The 17,896-nt window shown below is 40.5% G+C and overlaps 2 protein-coding genes across 4 annotated transcripts in view; one reads left to right on the top strand and one right to left on the bottom strand.

Annotated features, from left to right (window-relative positions):
* Positions 1-17,896, top strand: part of PDCD4 (programmed cell death 4) — a 19,044-nt gene continuing 1,148 nt past the window's right edge. Inside the window, exons 1-12 of one of the 3 annotated variants that reach the window (XM_064663292.1) lie at positions 1-148; positions 3,815-3,960; positions 5,157-5,253; positions 8,595-8,891; positions 9,331-9,425; positions 11,101-11,214; positions 11,476-11,697; positions 11,958-12,055; positions 13,552-13,666; positions 14,407-14,514; positions 15,657-15,767; positions 16,890-17,029. In XM_064663292.1, the coding sequence (XP_064519362.1) occupies positions 5,214-5,253; positions 8,595-8,891; positions 9,331-9,425; positions 11,101-11,214; positions 11,476-11,697; positions 11,958-12,055; positions 13,552-13,666; positions 14,407-14,514; positions 15,657-15,767; positions 16,890-17,029 (1,340 nt within the window). In that variant the 5' untranslated portion in view covers positions 1-148; positions 3,815-3,960; positions 5,157-5,213. Of the gene's footprint in view, positions 149-2,581; positions 2,893-3,814; positions 3,961-5,156; positions 5,254-8,594; positions 8,892-9,330; positions 9,426-11,100; positions 11,215-11,475; positions 11,698-11,957; positions 12,056-13,551; positions 13,667-14,406; positions 14,515-15,656; positions 15,768-16,889; positions 17,030-17,896 lie in introns of those variants that run through there. The other 2 variants (XM_064663291.1, XM_064663293.1) reach the window with 2 other exon arrangements.
* BBIP1 (BBSome interacting protein 1) overlaps positions 10,247-17,896 on the bottom strand; it is a 9,926-nt gene continuing 2,276 nt past the window's right edge. The window contains exon 3 of the transcript XR_010432341.1: positions 10,247-10,817. The gene's annotated coding sequence lies outside the window, so the exon portion shown is untranslated. The remainder of the gene's footprint in view (positions 10,818-17,896) is intronic.

The raw sequence follows: 17,896 nt of genomic DNA on the forward strand, positions 1-17,896 counted from the left end.
CAGGCTCTAAGGAAGGAAGGCTGCTAGAAAGTGACCTGCTCGCCTCCGTGCAAGCATTTTGCTCCAGGTGATCGGCAGAGCTCGGGGTGGAAGCGCAGGAGGGGCCTGGCAGCTCCTCGCGGGTCCCGCTTGGCGCGGGTCGGCACAGGTAACCCGGGATGCAGGTGCGGGGCAGCGGGCGCTGGGCTGAGCAGCCCACACAGGTTGCCTCGAGCTGCAAATCCACCAGAAATGGTCTAGAGAGGGTTTTTTTTTCCTAGGGGAGGAGGAATTTTGCACTTTTGTTTTAATGGGGATTTTGGTAGTATTTTTGCTATTAGTATGGTGGGGGAGGGAGGGCAACAGGGAGCAAGCAGGACTCCACAGATCAGAGCTTGGCATGTGATCAGCTGTCTTTTAATTATTGCAGGCAGTTTTGAGGTTAGAAAGGCAAAAAGAGGCAATATCTTTTAGTACACTGGTTGATACAATGGAAAAATACAAATGATCTTTCATGCACATCAGCTCTTTTACAGGTCACAGTGCTTTAGAAATCAGAAAATATGCACAGTCAAATCTAGAGGAGATTTTCAGTGATTGATAACTCAGCTGCTAATAGACACATTCAGCAGAAGAAAGAAAAAACACACCATTTTCTTGTCTGGAGGTGTGCTGGATGGTTTAAGGTTTTTCATCTTCTTTTGACTACTGTCCCAGCTTTTAGGCCTCTTGGAAGTGATCCAGTCCTAAATGTCACCAGAAAATCTTCTAGCAATTTTTTTACAGTGCTTTAAAATGTGTAATTGGCATGATGTGGTATTTTGTGGCATCTTCCCTTGTGCAGGTCCTGGTTACTGTTTCAGATTCTCTGCCACGTCTTTACTGAAAAATCTCTTTAAAGCCCCTTTCTGCCTTGCAGGGGAAGCTGAATTCCATGATCTATGTTAATAGCTGGAATTTATTTTCCAAATCTCGGTTGTGACATTGTAGTGGTTTGCTTGGTAGGCGCTAGTCAGTGGAGGTGCAAAGAGCAAACTAGGAATTGGTTTTTGATTGATGGGGAAACAACGTCTGCCTCTAGGTTGTGCATGAAAAAAAGTCTTGTGTGAGCACGTTGGACTGTTCTGACTTTAAAAAGTCTGGAATCTAGTGCCTTCATGAGCAAGAAAAGTTTTCTTTCTGTCATTTGTCTGTGGGGAAAGTATTTATCATAAAAATATGCAATCGTGCTGCACATTCTTTTAACAGATAATTGTTGTTTTAATTCTTAAACCCAGTTTTGATGATTCATGCAGAGCTGGGCCAGTAAATGAATTCAGAAGCTCTTACACAAGGGAACTTTGGCTCTTATTTCAGTCAGAAGTACACAGATTTGGAGTAGAATTATACTGGAAAAATATATAAAAATACTACGAAAATCAAATCATAATCTGTTAACTGAGGAAGTTTCACTGGCAGCTGAAAAATCCTGTAACACACAAGTACCAGAGCAGAATTGATCTGTGTTTGCTTCCCTCATTGAGCTGGTCTGCTGTTGCTTGGGCTCTCGGGAGTGACAAATTAGGGAGAGAAAACAAAGGGTTAGCTGAGTTTTTAGGAGAGACCGTGAATGGAAGCAAAACACGACAATGACTGTCATCTCTAATTAAGTGTCTGGCCTCAGGCGGTTTGCAAGGAATAAATAGGGTAAACGTAAACTAAAATAAGGTAGAAAGTTTGGAAGGCTGTTGGATGGACACGCACGGTTTGGCTGTCCATCTTACACCTGCACTGTGTTCAGAGTTCCAGCAGTGGAGAAGGCGGATGCAGCACCTTTTCCCGTCGATTGCCTGAGCAGTAGGAATCCTGCCTGCCAAGTCTGTGGAGTTTCCCAGTCCCCCGCCCAAAACCCTGTCCCAGTGCTGAAGAAATGGTAGAGGGGTCATGTGTGGAGGAGCAGCAAAAGGTCTGAAATCCCCTTGTTAGGGGAGAGAAACACGCACAAAAAAGAGATAATACGTTATTCTTCTGATGGCTTTAGTTCAGAAAAGGAAAAAAAAAAATTGATTTCTAATGAAAGGGGGCAGACAGCACGCTGAGGGGGATCCAGGTACAGCTGTCCAGGCTTGCCCCGGTGCAAACACCCGGCGTCCCCAGGCGGGATGCGAGGAGCTGTCCTTCCTCGTCCAGGGATCCGTCCCTTCACACGTGACCCAAACCCTGTCACAGGTGTTGCCCAGCGGTGCCAATGATCCCCCTAAGCGGAAGGATTCGGGCTGTGACCGCCCGGTGCGGACCGTGGGGGCTCCGGGCCGTGTCACACGGAGCAAACGCAGGCCATGGGCAGGTGCGTGTGCGGCGCCCCCTCCTCCCCATCCCGCACCAATGGCTCCTTCCCGCTCCCCCCGCCGGCCCGCCCAACATGGTCTCGGCCTTCCCACAGATCCGAACCCGCTCCAGACCCCGCCCGCCGCCATCCGCGCCTGCCGATTGGCTGCGGCGGCGGGCAGGAACCAGCCAATCGCGGCGCCGACAGCGGCCCGGTCGCTGGGGTAGAAAACACAAACAAGCAGGGGGCGGGCGCGCGCGCGGGGGCGGGGCCGGGCGGCGGCGGGGGCGCGCACGGGCGGCGGGGGCGGGAGCGCGCGGCGGCGGCTGAGGGGACGCGGCCCGGCCCCGGCGGCCCTCAGGGAGCGGCGGTGCCCAGGACGTATCCCTGGAGCTGCGAGCGCATCCCGGGGGCTGCGGGCTCTCCCGGGCCGCAGCCAAGCCGCCTCAGCTGCTGCCAGGCCTGTGCCTGTGCGCCAGCCAGGCCCTCGGCCCCGCTCCCAGCGGCCTGAGCCCTCACTCCCTCCCGCTCCTCAGGGCTGGGGCTGCGTCGCCGCTGGTCCCTGCCCGTGGCACGGGTTTGGTGCGGGTACTGAATCTCACCTGGTTTGTGTGTGTGTGTGTGTGTGTGGCTGCAGAACAGCAGCTGGTGCTGGCGGGTCTCCAAAGCTTCGGTGATGGGGGGGGGAGGTTGGCCTAAAGTTGGGGAGAAGGGGAAAAAAGTGTATGCTATGTGGGAGGTTCCTCAGGGATATTTTGCACGTAAGGGAGGTCTTGATGAGTTCTGGAGGCCTTGTCCTGCAGCATGTATTGTTCCTAAAGGTTAATGTGCCACTGTTTGTCTGCTGGGGTAGAGTTGCCTGTTTGGTTAAAGGAGTGGTGGTGGGTACAGAGCACGAAGCATATTTTATAGGTGGATTTCAGTGACTTAGGAAATACCCTTGTCTGATGAACTACTTTAAAAGCACTGTTCATATCAGTGATTCATCTTAAGATCTCTTGCAGCATTCATGTTTTGCAGATGCGTAAAGTGACTTCTGTCCGTTTTGTTCATGTATTATCTCTTGTAACAAAATCTGGGGGTTATTTATTCTGATGTTTTTAAGGCAGTTTTTCAACGTTGATTGGTAGTGCTGTATGCAAACTAGAAAGTGATGAGGTTGATGGGGTTTGGATACAGTGATGAGTACCAGAATCCTGAAGCTCCAGCAGATCTGGTGGCTTGAGTTACTGAAGGGTTGAGAAGGTGCATTGCTAAATTGAGGGTGTATCTCCTGATCAGTGTGACAGCAGGAATTGTAGGGCTCAGGTATTCTGTCATCCTTGTTATGAACAAAGTAAGGTGCTGGATCTGAGAAAGACAGCACATGGAAGTTGTGTTGTTATTTACTATCTTGTCAGAGGTGGAGGATTTCAACCAGGGTCGTCTACAGGAAAAGCATTTCTCCACTTGCAATTTAGGACTTGATTATAAACAATTGCGATTATTATTTAATACAAGTTTTGTCCTTTGTTGTCTTTTTCAAAGAGGTGGACAACTGATGGAACATTCCACTGGGAAGAATAAAGCTGTTCTTACAAGATAGTTTGCACAGATTACACTGAGACCCGCACGGAGAAATCTCTCAACCAAGAGTGACTGGGAACACTTGGACTCCTGAATGACTGCTTGAGGTAACTCATGGAAAATGTTTATCTAAAGAAGTGGTGTGGGGCAGGGAGGACTCTTATTACACAAGGCTGGTAACTTCTTGGGTTGGCACTAGGAAACCCAAGATAATGACAGCTGAATGCTGTGCCCTAAACCAGAGTTGCTTTATTGCCAACGGTCCTTGATGAGTCATGGGTCTGTGGTAGGCAAGTGGGCAGGGGAGGGAAAAACAAGGGAAGAGAAGAAAAGGGGAAGGGAGAGCAGTTTTTTAGTGTCAAGATCTTGCCAGTCAATGGTGAGCAGTTCTCGGGGCAACAAAGGATGAGAGAGGGGGGGAAAAAAGAGCCACTGAATTTTTACGGGGCAGACACAAATACTAATGATATTCCCAGGCCTACGAAGCGATTTGTAAAAATCTTGCAGGTGGAAAAGTGTATGGGGGAAATCTGAGACTGCTTAATTTCTTAATAAAGGAAATTTCCTTACATAAAGGAAAGATGCATGATGCCATCCCTTTCACAGGGGCTGGGGTGGTTTGTAGGACAGCAGCTACCGGGAAGAGGGAGAAAGAGTAACAGAAGAAGAGAAGTGTTTAAGTGTAGAGAACTTTATCCCTTGCAGATTTAATGGTTGTTGTAAAGAGTGTTTGAAGGGTGCAGAAGCACAGATGCGAAAGCTTGACAGCTGTATATACCTGTACAATAGAACATAAGACTCTGTCCTTGAGGGGAGGAACAAAAATTAACTTGTTTTCTAAGGGCTGGTCTGAACTCGATAACTTGGTACCATTTTATCAGTATAACTCACGTGAAGAACGTTCCTGTCAGTGGATGCAATTATAACATTGATATTGTGTGCTCACACAGATAACGACTTCGGAGAAAAGGACAGTATAGGTTGATAGCAGGGGCTTTTATCAGCTAAAAAAAGGTGCATACACAGGGCCTTTACCCTTAAAATAACGGCTTTTGTCGCCTTTATAAGCAACAGAACTGACAGCTGCTAAGATATCCAGGCTTAGAGGTGTTTGAGAGTGGTGCTTCTCTCATGCTACACCATTTACCTTCCCAGGAACTTTTCAGTGGTTACTGATAGTTAATTATAACTTAAAACCCCCTGCTTTTTGCATTGCATTTTGTGAGTGAAGCCTTTGCAGCTTTTTACTTTTAAAATTTGATCTAGTGTTTTTCTTTCCCTAAGCTTCTCTGTTTCTGTTTAGGCTTTGGAAGGAAAGCATTAAGACTTTACATTTCACAGTCAGTTCTGTTAAGCAACCATGGAAATAGAAAAGGAGCACATTTATATCACCCCAACAGGTAAGTAATGTATTCAGTATTTTTTCACTTAAAATTGCTTAGCTGACTAGAAGTGTTCTCTGTAGAAAAAATGTATTACCCGATAATTTTCTAACAGTACTGGTTAAAAAAAACCAAACAACTCATCAAAAATTTACAGAATAGTTATTTCAATTTTATATCATAGTATCCTGTTTTATCACATTTATTTCAAAATTTATTAAAATAACAAAGTTAACATTTCTTTAAGTTCCTGAATAGTATTGGAACTTGTCTTCTTATCTTCTGAGTTCAAGTAATGCTGGCGTGAAGAAAAGAATAAGCTCAAAAGTAAAATGTGTAGGTGTGTTTGAGAGGTACAAATTCCGCTTTTAAGTAACTATTTACCTCAAAATTAGAGGAAATAAAAAGATGAAGGGCTTGGCTGGAAGTGGGCTGGCATGGGAAAAATTTAGGACATATGTGTTAGGGACTGCTCTGAAATTCACTGTTTTGTCCATATCACAAATGTCTCTTATGATGCTTAGTCAAGGTAACACAGCTTCATGTTGTTTTCTGTGTCTCCAAAGTTTTTGATGGTCTGGACTGACTCCTTTATTCAGAGGTTTTGTAGGTTTAAATGTTTTTGAGAAAAAAATGTTGTCCATTAAGATGGTATGTAATGCAGTTGAGGTAGCAACATGCTCCATATGATTTCTTATATTAAAGCAGGGTTAGGCTGATGTAGAAGATACATTACTTCTCAGCAATTTAGAATGTATTTGGATAATAAAGGGGAATCTGCTAGAGAGCTGTGTCAACCAAGTTTGGACAATTAAATTGGCGTGTAGGTCAGTATTTGTAGAAGGCTTTGTTAATTAAGGTAGCACCATAAAAGCACAGATTTTAAGTGAGTCTGCTGGGCTTAATGGCAGGGTAATAAGGTAAATTTGGGTAACTTCTTAGTATATAGCAAGCAAAGTATTAAAGTTTATAGAAAACTGTTATTGCTTATGTATGTGGAGGTTTTATGATGCAAAAATGAGAAGCTGGAAGATCTGCATCATTTTGTATGTACTTTTAATTAAATTATTTTATTTTAGAAAATTGTTGGAAAATACTATATGTGTCCAGCCTGTTTTTTCAGGTAACTGATAGTGGAGGGCCAGTTGGTTACAGTATTATGGAGAAGGAGGTTGCAGCTGGAAGTGACAGTGTTATATAAAAAATATTAGTTTAGTAATGCAGTGAGAAATATTAAGTATTATGGGTTGGATGTTCCCTGTGGAGGATTTCCGTTAGTCTTGAACCTGAGTTCAAGATTGTGTAAGGAGGTTGGACTGTAGCTTCCCCTTTTATCCCTAGTTGCCAGATCCAGACTTGTGTTAGTTGTTGGCCATTTTCTTTGGAAACTGAGAAAGAACTGGTCATTGAAAAGTGTAGTTTCTGGACTGCCAGGTCGCAGGTCTAAACTGAAGAAGTTCATGGGAGACTGGGCATGAAGAATTTGAGTGCATATTTGTCTGAGATGAGCTGGTTGTGCTGATGGGGTCTCCTGGGGAATGAGAGGAAGGAAACCTGTTCTGTTTGGGTTTGCTTTTTTCCCCCTCCGCTAGCTTTATGCAAATCTCTCATTGTTTTATTAAAATGTTAGACAAACTGAGAAAGCTGCTTGTGAGGAATCTTTTCCTGGATTTGATGCATGCTTTTCTCTTTTAGCTTGCTGCAAGCGTAAAAGGAATGCTTTTGTGGGAGTAATGAGTGGAAAGATGAAGCTTAGACTGGAATGGCTGCATTTGCTCAGCTGTAGCATTCGCATCTGCGAACACTAGTATCTAAATGTTATTTCTTTGATCACAAAGGAGGCAGTTCCATCAAACTTTACTCAGTTTGTAGTGTAGTATCCTCTTTGATATGGGTAAATACTTGGAGGTTGGAAATATTTTATTAGCGCACTTTGCTTTCAAAACTATTTTTCATGGACCTGTTTTGAAGTGATAAAACACAGTTCTGAGAAGTATTGCTAAATGAATGTTTCTAATGAGGATGTATTGGTATGGTGAAGTGACACATTAGCTAAGTTCAAATACAAATTTAAAATACTTTTCATATTCTGAGTTCATGGCAGTAAACTTTTCTGTAAAGCAGGTTTGGCACAGTTGGAAAACCAGCTGCCTCTGTGTGCCTTATTATTGCTCTTCTAGGACTGGAGCTATAGGTTGTCTTTGAGATTCCACTTAGTCTGCAAGAAAAGGAGGCTGTTCCCTTTGTGTGTGTGTATCTTTCAATTTGCAAGGACTCCTAAGGTACTTACTGGAATGTAAATAGGTCCCCAGGTGCCTTTTTTTTTTTTTTTAATGTTGATGAGTTAAGAAAGGGAAGAAGAGCTTAGGAAGGGTTTTGACTCTAATGCTCTCAGTACAACATTCTGCTGAACCATACAGCACAGGACACACACACACACACACACAACTTAGCTGTGAAATAGGACTTGAGGTCTAAATTTTAAATGTGCACTAGCTTCCTTAAAGTGTGAAGTTATTGCACTTCTTGGTGCTCTGAGACATTTAGAGATTGTTAAGTTGTGAGAGAGTTTTCTGTTGGGTATGAAACAAACCTATTATATCTGATTGTGCTGGAGAATAATCCATGTCTGTTTTAGAAACAGTCTTGATGAAAGCTACAGTGAGGAGCAATCCATAGAGAAGAGAGATCCCACTGTTTCAAAAGACTTTATGTATTCTATGAATCTTCATTACTGAACTCTCCAAGCTTTGTATTAAACAGCATTTTCCCTCCCCACCTTTAAAAACAAGATCTAAAAGTAGTGACGTTTTTATATTCTTCTAAGTCTAAACCATTGCTTTTCTTGCTAGTGAGCTGTGTTTGAAATTCCTTGAATTGAAAAAGGGGAATGTTGGTTGATGATTTAGGGAATTAATTTCACTTTTGTGACTACTCTTTTAACATTAGTGAGTTTGTAGAGAATTTACTGTATTGGCAGTTTCATTTGTTTCTAAATGAAGAGAAGAGTGGGTGGAGTGAGAACTAGGCACTTAGATCTTAGGCACTGAAGAGTTCTGATAGTTTTTGTTTAACAAGGGTGGGGTTTTCTGTGGTTTACGTTTTTTAAATGGTTTATTCATTTGCTTTCCAACTCTTGACATATGCTCTGTTTAGGCTGTAAATATTTTGTGCAAGGGAATAAGGAACTCCTTATTACTGTGATATGTAGTCTTATTTTAAAACCAACATAATTTGCCTTAATGCTGCTGGAAATAGATGTTCTGTATAATGTTATAATCCTTTTTAAATGCAATGTGTTTTGGTATTCTGACATAAAAGTGTTTAACAGATTTTTTTTTTTCTGTCTCCTTTTTAAGAACTTGAGAATCTAAATGATGCTCCATTTTCTGGTGATGAAGAAAATGGTGGATCTGAGGAACGAAAAACTGAAATCAATGGAAATTGGATTCCTGCAACTTCGATTACTGAAGCCAAAATAAATGCTAAAGCGAAGAGACGGTTGAGGAAAAACTCTTCTAGAGATTCTGGGAGAGGAGACTCTGTTAGTGAGAATGGAGAGACACTGAAGATTGGAGTTGTACCAACGAGCCCAAAGGGGAAACTCCTGGACAGGCGATCCCGGTCTGGAAAGGGCAGAGGTCTACCAAAGAAAGGTTGGTGTAACTTAGTGAAGAGAGTAGCATGAAATTCTTGTATGTAGCAGAAAATCTTATATGTCTGTGATCAATTAACTTCTGCCTTTGAGGTAAGTACCTTTTTGTAGAAGACTTAATACATGAATTTGAACTGTTGGTGTTTCACAGAACTGTTACTAATGCAAATTTAAAGCATGGTTATATTTGAAAGTACAGTTTCAACCTTCAGTAATTCCTGTGCAGTTTCATACTGCTCCTAGAGTCTTACTGGAAAGTGATGAAAAGACTGGTTGCTGAAGTGAGAATACATCAGAGAAACATACCCTTTTCAGCATATATTGTTAGTCAAGAGCTGGGTACAAGCAGTGATAGATCACTTTTAAGTGAAAGGATCTTGTGTTGAACTCAGAAGTGTTCTTTGTAAACTGGTGGTCCTTACTTTCCCATATTTTGCCAGGTGGAGCAGGTGGTAAAGGAGTCTGGGGGACACCAGGTCAAGTGTATGATGTGGAAGAAGTAGATATTAAGGATCCTAATTATGATGATGACCAGGTAGGCAAACAGTTTCTTTGCAGAGTTGTGTTTTATTTCCTTTACTGATTTCATTTGCTGTGATTGTTATATTAATGGAAGCTTGCCCTTATGAGTTATGTGAATGTCAGCCTGGCTGCACTAAATGCTCAGTTTTATGTTAAAAAATGGATTATTGGCTAGTTAAAGTCAGCTGGTGTAGAAGTGTCACAGTGTAATACTCACAAATCTTACCCCCTGAGCTGTCTTTATGTGCCTGACTAAGCAGCGCTCCTTTCCCGGGTGTGTTCTCCACTGCTGGTTCCCATGGAGGTGAATGTTGCAGTGCTGCTCTGTGTTGCACACAGGCACTGTGTTAAAAATGCAACACAGACTTGCTCAAGTTGGGAGTTAAGTGGGGGACAGTATCTTTTATGGATTTTTTTTTTGTCCCTGTATTCCCAACCCTCCCAGTGTCTTGTATCTATTTGGTATAAACTCTTCAAACACTAACAAAAAACAAATGCTGACATGTATTTATTTGGAATATGTTATGGAAGGTTGTATCTTACAGCCATATTATTGGGGCAAGGGGAAGAAAGTAAAGCTCATTGGGCAGAGGAGGCTTTGTAACATTAAAAGGGAAACGCTGATTACAAACACACTGTTAAAGTCCCTGAGATCAATATAATTGTAAGTTCTGTGTGACATAAGCAGAACAATGGTGGCATCCTTTGAGTAGAGGCTATTTGCTGTAGCCATAGCTGCTGAAAGAGTGGCATGTGGGAATATCAAAACCTTCTTCCAGGATCAATTTTCCCTATAATTCAATATTTTACATTAATAGAGATAGTCATTAAAAATGAAGCACACAGAAGAAAGTTTAACGAAGAATGAATATTCCAGATAGCTTCTGTTAACAGAGGCTGGTGTGATGGAATTATAGGTTTTTTGACTTCTGCTGTTATTTCTTGATCATGGAAAGTTTCTTTCCATTAAACCTTAGTTGGAAAACTAAGTCTTTGTTCGCATTTCTTTGTTCAGATCTGTAGTGTTGCTCCAAATGTTGCTTCTGTAGTCTGTGCAGAGTAGGGAACTGAATGATAGCAGGGAGATCTGGTGTGCTGGAACTCTGCAGGACAGGTGATAAAAGAGGTAGTTGCTGTGTGACTCTTTTTTTCCCTTGGAGAACGTCATTGCTCACAAATATTCTGACAATGCCTTTTCTCTGATTCACACATGGTATCACCTGTGTGGTCACACAGTCACTAAGGAAGAGGGAACAAGGCAGGGACTTGCTGTCAGGGACCCAAGCGCCACTTGCAGGGGAAGCTGCTGTGGCACAGCTGTGCTGGCCTGGGACAGGAGCTTCTGTTGCTCTCCCTTCAGTACATGGGCTCCTGAACTGTCTGCTCATGTGATGTCAGCAGAATCCTAGGAACAGAATTTGGAGTGTTTACCATTGTTTACCAGTAAATTCAGCCTTTCAGTTGAATTCAGGTAACAGTAAATTCAAAATATGAAGAAGCATAACATCTAGCCAGTATTGTCTACACTTTAACAGTAGAGACATAATCTGATATTTTCTGGCAGAATACTGACTACCAAGAATAAAGCATTAAGGATTTAGAAGATCTATTTTGAAAGTATTAGCACTGCATAAGGTATAAGAAGAGACAGTACTCAGGGGATATGCTTTTGTTATCTTTTAAAACAGGAGAACTGTGTCTATGAAACAGTAGTTTTACCTCTGGATGAAAGAGCATTTGAAAAAACTTTAACACCGATCATACAGGAGTATTTTGAACATGGAGATACTAACGAAGTTTCGGTATGTTACATGCCTTTTTATTTCTTTGTTTTAGGTGGCAAACCTGTAGCATACAGGGTAATCCAGTTGCTAGCTGTAAATGAGTTTATAGAGAAATTGGCAAGAAATGTGTTATAAGAGTACCCAAGCAGTTACATTTATTACCTGAGCAGAAGCATATATGTAATTATATAAATATAAGCACATAAATATGTGTTTATTTATTTATAATCTATTTATACATTTAAATAATAAAAATTTTGTTTTTCAAATCTTTCTTAGGAGATGCTGAAGAATTTAAACCTCGGTGAAATGAAATACAGTGTGCCAGTGCTGGCTGTTTCCTTGGCCTTAGAGGGGAAGGCCAGTCACAGGGAAATGACGTCTAAGCTTATCTCCGACCTTTGTGGGACAGTAGTAAGCAAAACTGATGTGGAAAAATCATTTGATAGACTGCTTAAAGAACTACCTGAATTGGTGTTGGATTCTCCCAGGGCACCACAGGTATATTTGTAAATTTTTATGCCAGTAGTCAAAAGTGTTGTGTGGCTAAAATAGATTGAGTAAATTGAAATAGACTCTATATTTAAAAAAATATCTGTTGATTTTCTTACTGTCTGTAATCCTCACCCAATTTCCGAGGCTGATTTTACTTTGAGACAGCTCATTTAAATAAAATCTGAAAACCAAGTAGATTATAATTATCTACTTAAAACTTCTTTGAGATTCAATGTTTACTTAAAAATGCTTCTGTTTTGTTGCAGTTGGTGGGCCAGTTTATTGCTAGAGCTGTTGGAGATGGGATTCTAAGCAACACCTATATAGATGGCTACAAAGGCACTGTGGATTGTGTCCAAGCTCGGTAAGTTTCTTTTCTATATAGTGACAATTTTATATTCCAAATGTCAAAGGTGATGATCAGGAATTTAGGACTTCAGGATAAATCATATGGTTCTTTAGCTTTTTTTTTTTAAATTTAAAATAATAAAGAAACCCCGCAAAGTCTGCAACAAACCCAACAAAATCCAGAATGACACAAGTCAGAGGAGAAATACTGAAAGTGCCTGACAAATGTATTAATATATACGAGTTCAGTTTGTCGGATTTGTTGTCCAGCTTATGTTTGAGGGTGAAAAATGAGCTGCAACAAAAAGTGGTTATGGGAGGTTTTGTCTTAAAAAAAGCTTTAATGTGATTAATGAGTAAATATAGCATCAGGACAGCTGCTGTAAATATGTTGTGAAATACACAAGGGATTAACTGTTTTGCCTTACAAAGGTTTGAAGCTTGTGCAGTGCTTTCTGAGACTTTCTCTATAATGCTTTACTTGTCAAGAAGTGTAATTGTTTTCCATGTCAGTGTGAGAAGTTTGAAGGAGCAATCCCTAACAAAGAGGGATGTTTTAATAATGAGTCATGTTTTATTATTTTTTCTCTCGTAAGTATATGTTTCAGGCTTGATACAGAGGTGCTGAACTCCTGTATCTTCTAGAAGTGGCATTTGTAATGACTGTAGTTGAGCACTTTTAGAAGGAAGGGGCATACTTAGCTGCCTACCTCGGGAGTCGTGACAATTGTCTGTCACTTATACAAATGTCTCCTGTGATTGGAAGGATTGTAGCCTGCATTCTGCACATCTGGGATGCTTTGTTGCCTTTTTTATTTCTTGGCCAGTCTTTTCTGCTCGTTAAATCTTGGTGAATAGAGTTATTGTTATTGGCTTGCCCCCAGCATGAGGACTGGGATAACTGTTCCTTCTTTAGCTGGATGGTACATACTGTATCTGAGGCTTCTTTTTTTTCACCTTACTTCCCTTTTTATTCTTTTTTTCAACACACTGGCAAGCATCCCTAGCTTGTGCCATTTTTTCCCAACTACATATTTACCTTCTGAAGTGCTTTCTTGGCTTAAATTCTTAAGGTTTCATAATTCTTTAGACCCAAATGGAAAATAATATTTCAGTAGAAAAGCTGTTCTTCAGTGTGGCAGCAACTCAGGCCTTCTTTGTTTGAGATATACCTGCCAAGCTGCGTTCTTGGAGGAGCCAGGATACAACCCATCTCTGCATAAGAAAATATTCAGCTCTTTTCTGTGAGGATGTTGCAGGGTCTGCATTGATGACTCAGATCATGCCATCACAGGGTTGTTACCTGACCTTACCATGGTATGACCAGGAGTGTAAAGGTGGCAGAAAACTTAGGGAGCTCAGTTGCTGCATGGTTCCCAAGGAGTTGCTAACCCTGACCTCTTCCCTGATATCTGGTAGCTTTGCCTGAAGAGAAACGGCCATGGAAGAAATTGCAGATGCATTTTAATGAAGTTCTGTAATACTGTTCTAAAACACTGACTCTGCTTTTAGAGCTGCGCTGGACCGAGCGACTGTGCTGCTGAGCATGAGCAAGGGTGGGAAGCGCATTGACAGCGTGTGGGGGTCAGGAGGGGGCCAACAGTCCGTGAAACACCTGGTTAAAGAGGTTGGTTTTGTTTTGTTATTTGGGTTTTTTCTTTTTTATAATTCATTTATACAAAGTAGTGTTTAAAAACTGATACAGGTAATTTCGTTGATTTTGTAGTATTTGTCACTGTTGGGAACATGCTAGTACAATAATATTCTATATTGCAAGTGTATGTTTATTTTTGCCTTAAGCAAAACTTTTAAGCATTTAGCTTTTTAAGAGCTCACAATATAAAATGCTGAAGTAATTAGAAGAGCCAAGATGAAACTGGCAAAACTAGATAAACTAATATTTTTTGGCATTGCTGATCAAAAGCACAGTAACAACTGTGAAAAAAGACAGAGGCAGAAACAGGAGTGTTTAGGGATCCATTCTGTGAAGTAAGCAGGTTTAAAGGAAATAATAAAAATAATGTCTAGGCTGTGAGTGTAACAGGTGACAGGAGGAGGCGTTCAAGGGAGCACTTAATGGCACCCATATTAACTTTCTATGGTGATACAACACAGCTTATAAAGCACTGGTTTTGGTGCTTGTGCATTAGCACTGTGGGTAGGTATTTGGCTTACACTTTGTTTCAGGTTACTGATAACGTCTCAATTTAATTAATGCCAGAATTTAATTACATTTATAAAAAGACTGGAAGCAAGTTTGAAGAACTAACTTGCTGCTGGGTTGATTGTGGATTATCAAAACAGTTGACAGCTTTTAAATTTATCTAATTAATGTTGGGATTTTTTGTTTGTTTTAAAATTCAATAGATTGATATGTTGCTGAAAGAGTATTTGCTTTCCGGAGATGTACTGGAAGCTGAGCGTTGCCTTCAGGAACTGGAAGTACCCCATTTTCACCATGAACTTGTATATGAAGTAAGGAGAAATCAGAGTCCCTTTAATAATTGTCAGCAATCTGATGTGGGCATGCAAATAATATAACTGGAATTTGAAGCTCAGGTTGCTTGTTCTGTTATTTGAATAACTAAATTGTTTCATGTAAAGTTAATGGTTTGTGTGCTCATTTTTGTGTGTATTGTGCAACAAGTAAGCTGCTGCTGACTCTGGGAAGATCCTGAACTAATTTTGGGGGGTTAAATAGTTGAATTCATATTATGATATGAATTCTCCTGAAAAATGAGAGCTCAAGATTATTTTCTGCTGTGGAATAGCAGCAAAAAGAACTCCCAGTGCTCTGTTTTGGTTTTTTGTTTGTTTGTTTGTTTTTGGTGGTTTTTTTGTTGTTTTGTTTTTTAGTTTCAGATATCTGGGTATTCTAATGGGTGTTACCTGTTTTTGTTAAGTTGTAGAGCTTCCTTTTTCAGGGTGGGATTGTTTCATCTAGCAGATTTGTAAAAGCTCTGAGATATTTCAGACCCAGACTATATGGGAGACTGTTACCATTTGTACTCTTTTATCTGCCAGATTGGGAAATGGTTGTTTACCAATAAAGCTGAACACCCACAATCTACAAAATTTCCTTTGCAGTATATTGACTCGTTTTAGAAAATTCTTTCACAATAGAAAACCAGAATCATTTCAGTTGATGTGGGTTGTGAAGATTTATAGATTTTAAACTTCTTAGTTCTTCTGAAATCACAGATACAAAAAACCTATGGATACAAAATTAATTTCACAAAATTAATTATATGCCATCTGTACTGCAGCAGCCAGATGGATATAGTCATGTAGTTCTGAAACCAGAGACAGAAAGGTAATAGTTCTCACTCTGTCTGGTCCTTTCTGGTTTTTCATACCTTTTATTTTATCTAAAGAACTTTTCATCAGTTTTCATTTTCAAATAATAATAATAATAATAATAATAATAATAATAATAATAATAATAATAATAATAATAATAATAAACTGACATTATGAGTGTATGTAACAAATGGACTTGTTTCCTCAGAAAATGCCTCATAACGCATTCATTCCATTTTGCACTTCATATACTTACACACCATGTACCTGAGCCACTGTTTTCTTTTTAGTCAGAACACTTGCATGATTTGTTTTAGGCCATTGTGCTGGTCTTGGAGTCAACTGGAGAAAAGACCTTTCAAATGATACTGGATTTGTTGAAGACTCTCTGGAAGTCGTCTGTCATTACTGTGGACCAAATGAAAAGAGTGAGTATGGCACGTAGAGAATTCTGTGTAAGGTCTTCCAAAATTTCTGTAGTTTCTACCTTCATTCTACCTTCATTTAAGTACTACTTGCAGTCTATTGCTGACTGCTAGGTTGTTTGTTTTTTTTTTGCATTCTCCATGGCCATTCTGTATCATACAAATAATTTGTTGCTTATGGGAATGGCCTCAAGTTGTGCCAGGGAAGCTTTAGATTGGGTATTAGGAAAATATTCCTCACCGAAAGGTTTGTCAAACATTGGAACAGGTTGCCAGGGAATCTCTGGAGGGATTTAAGACGTGCAGAGGGGGCACTTGGTGGACTTGGCAGTGCTGGGTTAATGGTTGGACCCAATGATTTTAGAGGTCTTCTCCAACCTAAATGATTCTGTGATGTATGTACAATACAAAGATTTCTAGCTGCCTTTATGCAGTTAAATGGTCAAAACGAATAATTTAAAACACTGCAATATTGCTTCACTTTTAAATTTATCTTTTATCTGGTAGTTCTTCCTAATTAAAGTAGTACAATAAAGGCCCACTAATTACAGTGTCAGTTAGAACGGTGTATAGAAACTAGTTTTACACAGCTGGAGTCAGCCATGGCTTTGCTTCTTGGTATGAGTATGGGACAGCAGTTCTGTCCCAGGGCACAGAACTGGGTACCACACCAGGACTTAGGGCAGAATTTACCCAGCTGTGATGAAGTCACCTCTGGTTGTAACCATTGTTTCTCTTGCTCCATAAACTTCTGGTGGTGATTTGTGGCCACATTTTGTTCATTTACATGGAAGACATACCAAGTTTTCTTCCCATGTTACTACCCATGTGGTAGCAGCCAGGCTAATGTACAGATTTTGTACTGTCTGGATTTCTGACTTCTAAAGAAGTTAAAAACTCGGTGTTTTTATGAAGGTAGGTAGTTGCACAATACCCTGGTATTGGCTGGTATTATACCTTGTTTTTTCACTGACTGGCAGCTGATCTGCTTCAGGTTTGTTGAAAATGTCCATGGTATGTGTGAAACCATATTGAAAAATAAATCCTCTGAGTGCAGAAGCGTATTTAAAAATTGTAATAAAATTGTAGAATAACCAGATCATTATTTGAATCCTTGTACTGCAGGGCTACGAACGAGTTTACTGTGAAATCCCAGACATTAACCTGGATGTGCCACACTCCTATTCCATGCTTGAGCGGTTTGTAGAGGAATGCTTTCAGGCTGGAATAATCTCCAAACCACTGAGAGACCTCTGCCCTTCAAGGTACTTGTTTCATTGTAGATGGCGAAGGCACTGCTTTCTTCTTATTGTGGGTAACAGAAAGCAGGATCTTGTGACCACAGTATTACAGATTGGAAGTGGAAACTATGGAGGATGGACAGAGAATTGAATTGGTAAAAAGTTTATTAAGAAGCTGCACTGATGTGAAACCTATTATGTGGAGGCTGGGATAAACAGTTGAGGGGAGTCAGCCTCTGGTGAGTCCCAGGCAGCACCTCAGTGCTCCCCAGAGGATGAGGGCTGCCTCTCCTCTGGATTGCTGACTTGCTTGATAGAAATGAGTCCAGCACCGAGATGGAAGATTCAGGTGTCACAATGATCCATGTAGGTGATAGTGGAAAACTGTCAGCTACAGTGGGGCAATCCCCCCCCAAAAAAAATCCTTTAAAAATGGTTTAAACTTACCAAACAGCATGAATAGAGTTCTAAGATGAGACAACCAGTTCTAATCTTTATGTCAGGACACTAATGTGAGGTAAGTTCTATACACCCAATCCCTCATATCTATCTGTCATGTGGTTTGTATAGTGCTTTTGGTTTGTTGTTGTTTACTTACTTATGGCATAATTAATTCTGTTTGGACTGTAGCTAATCAGTCTGCTCTTTTCTCCTTAATGGTCACAATACAATTAACCAGTATCATTTCCTGTGGGGAATACATGTAAATACATGTAAATTTTTAAATGTGATGTCAGAACTATTATTCATAGTTTTATGCATTGGGAATACTGTTTATTCGACAGATCTTTTCCAGTTTAGGTGTTTTGTTAGAGTTCTTAAACCATCTTGACAGCTTGTGATAAATTTGGATCTTGAAATGTTAGTGTCTTTATCAAGAACAGCCTCCAT

Source organism: Pseudopipra pipra, chromosome 8, assembly GCF_036250125.1.
Source record: "Pseudopipra pipra isolate bDixPip1 chromosome 8, bDixPip1.hap1, whole genome shotgun sequence".
NCBI classification, from domain to species: domain Eukaryota; kingdom Metazoa; phylum Chordata; class Aves; order Passeriformes; family Pipridae; genus Pseudopipra; species Pseudopipra pipra.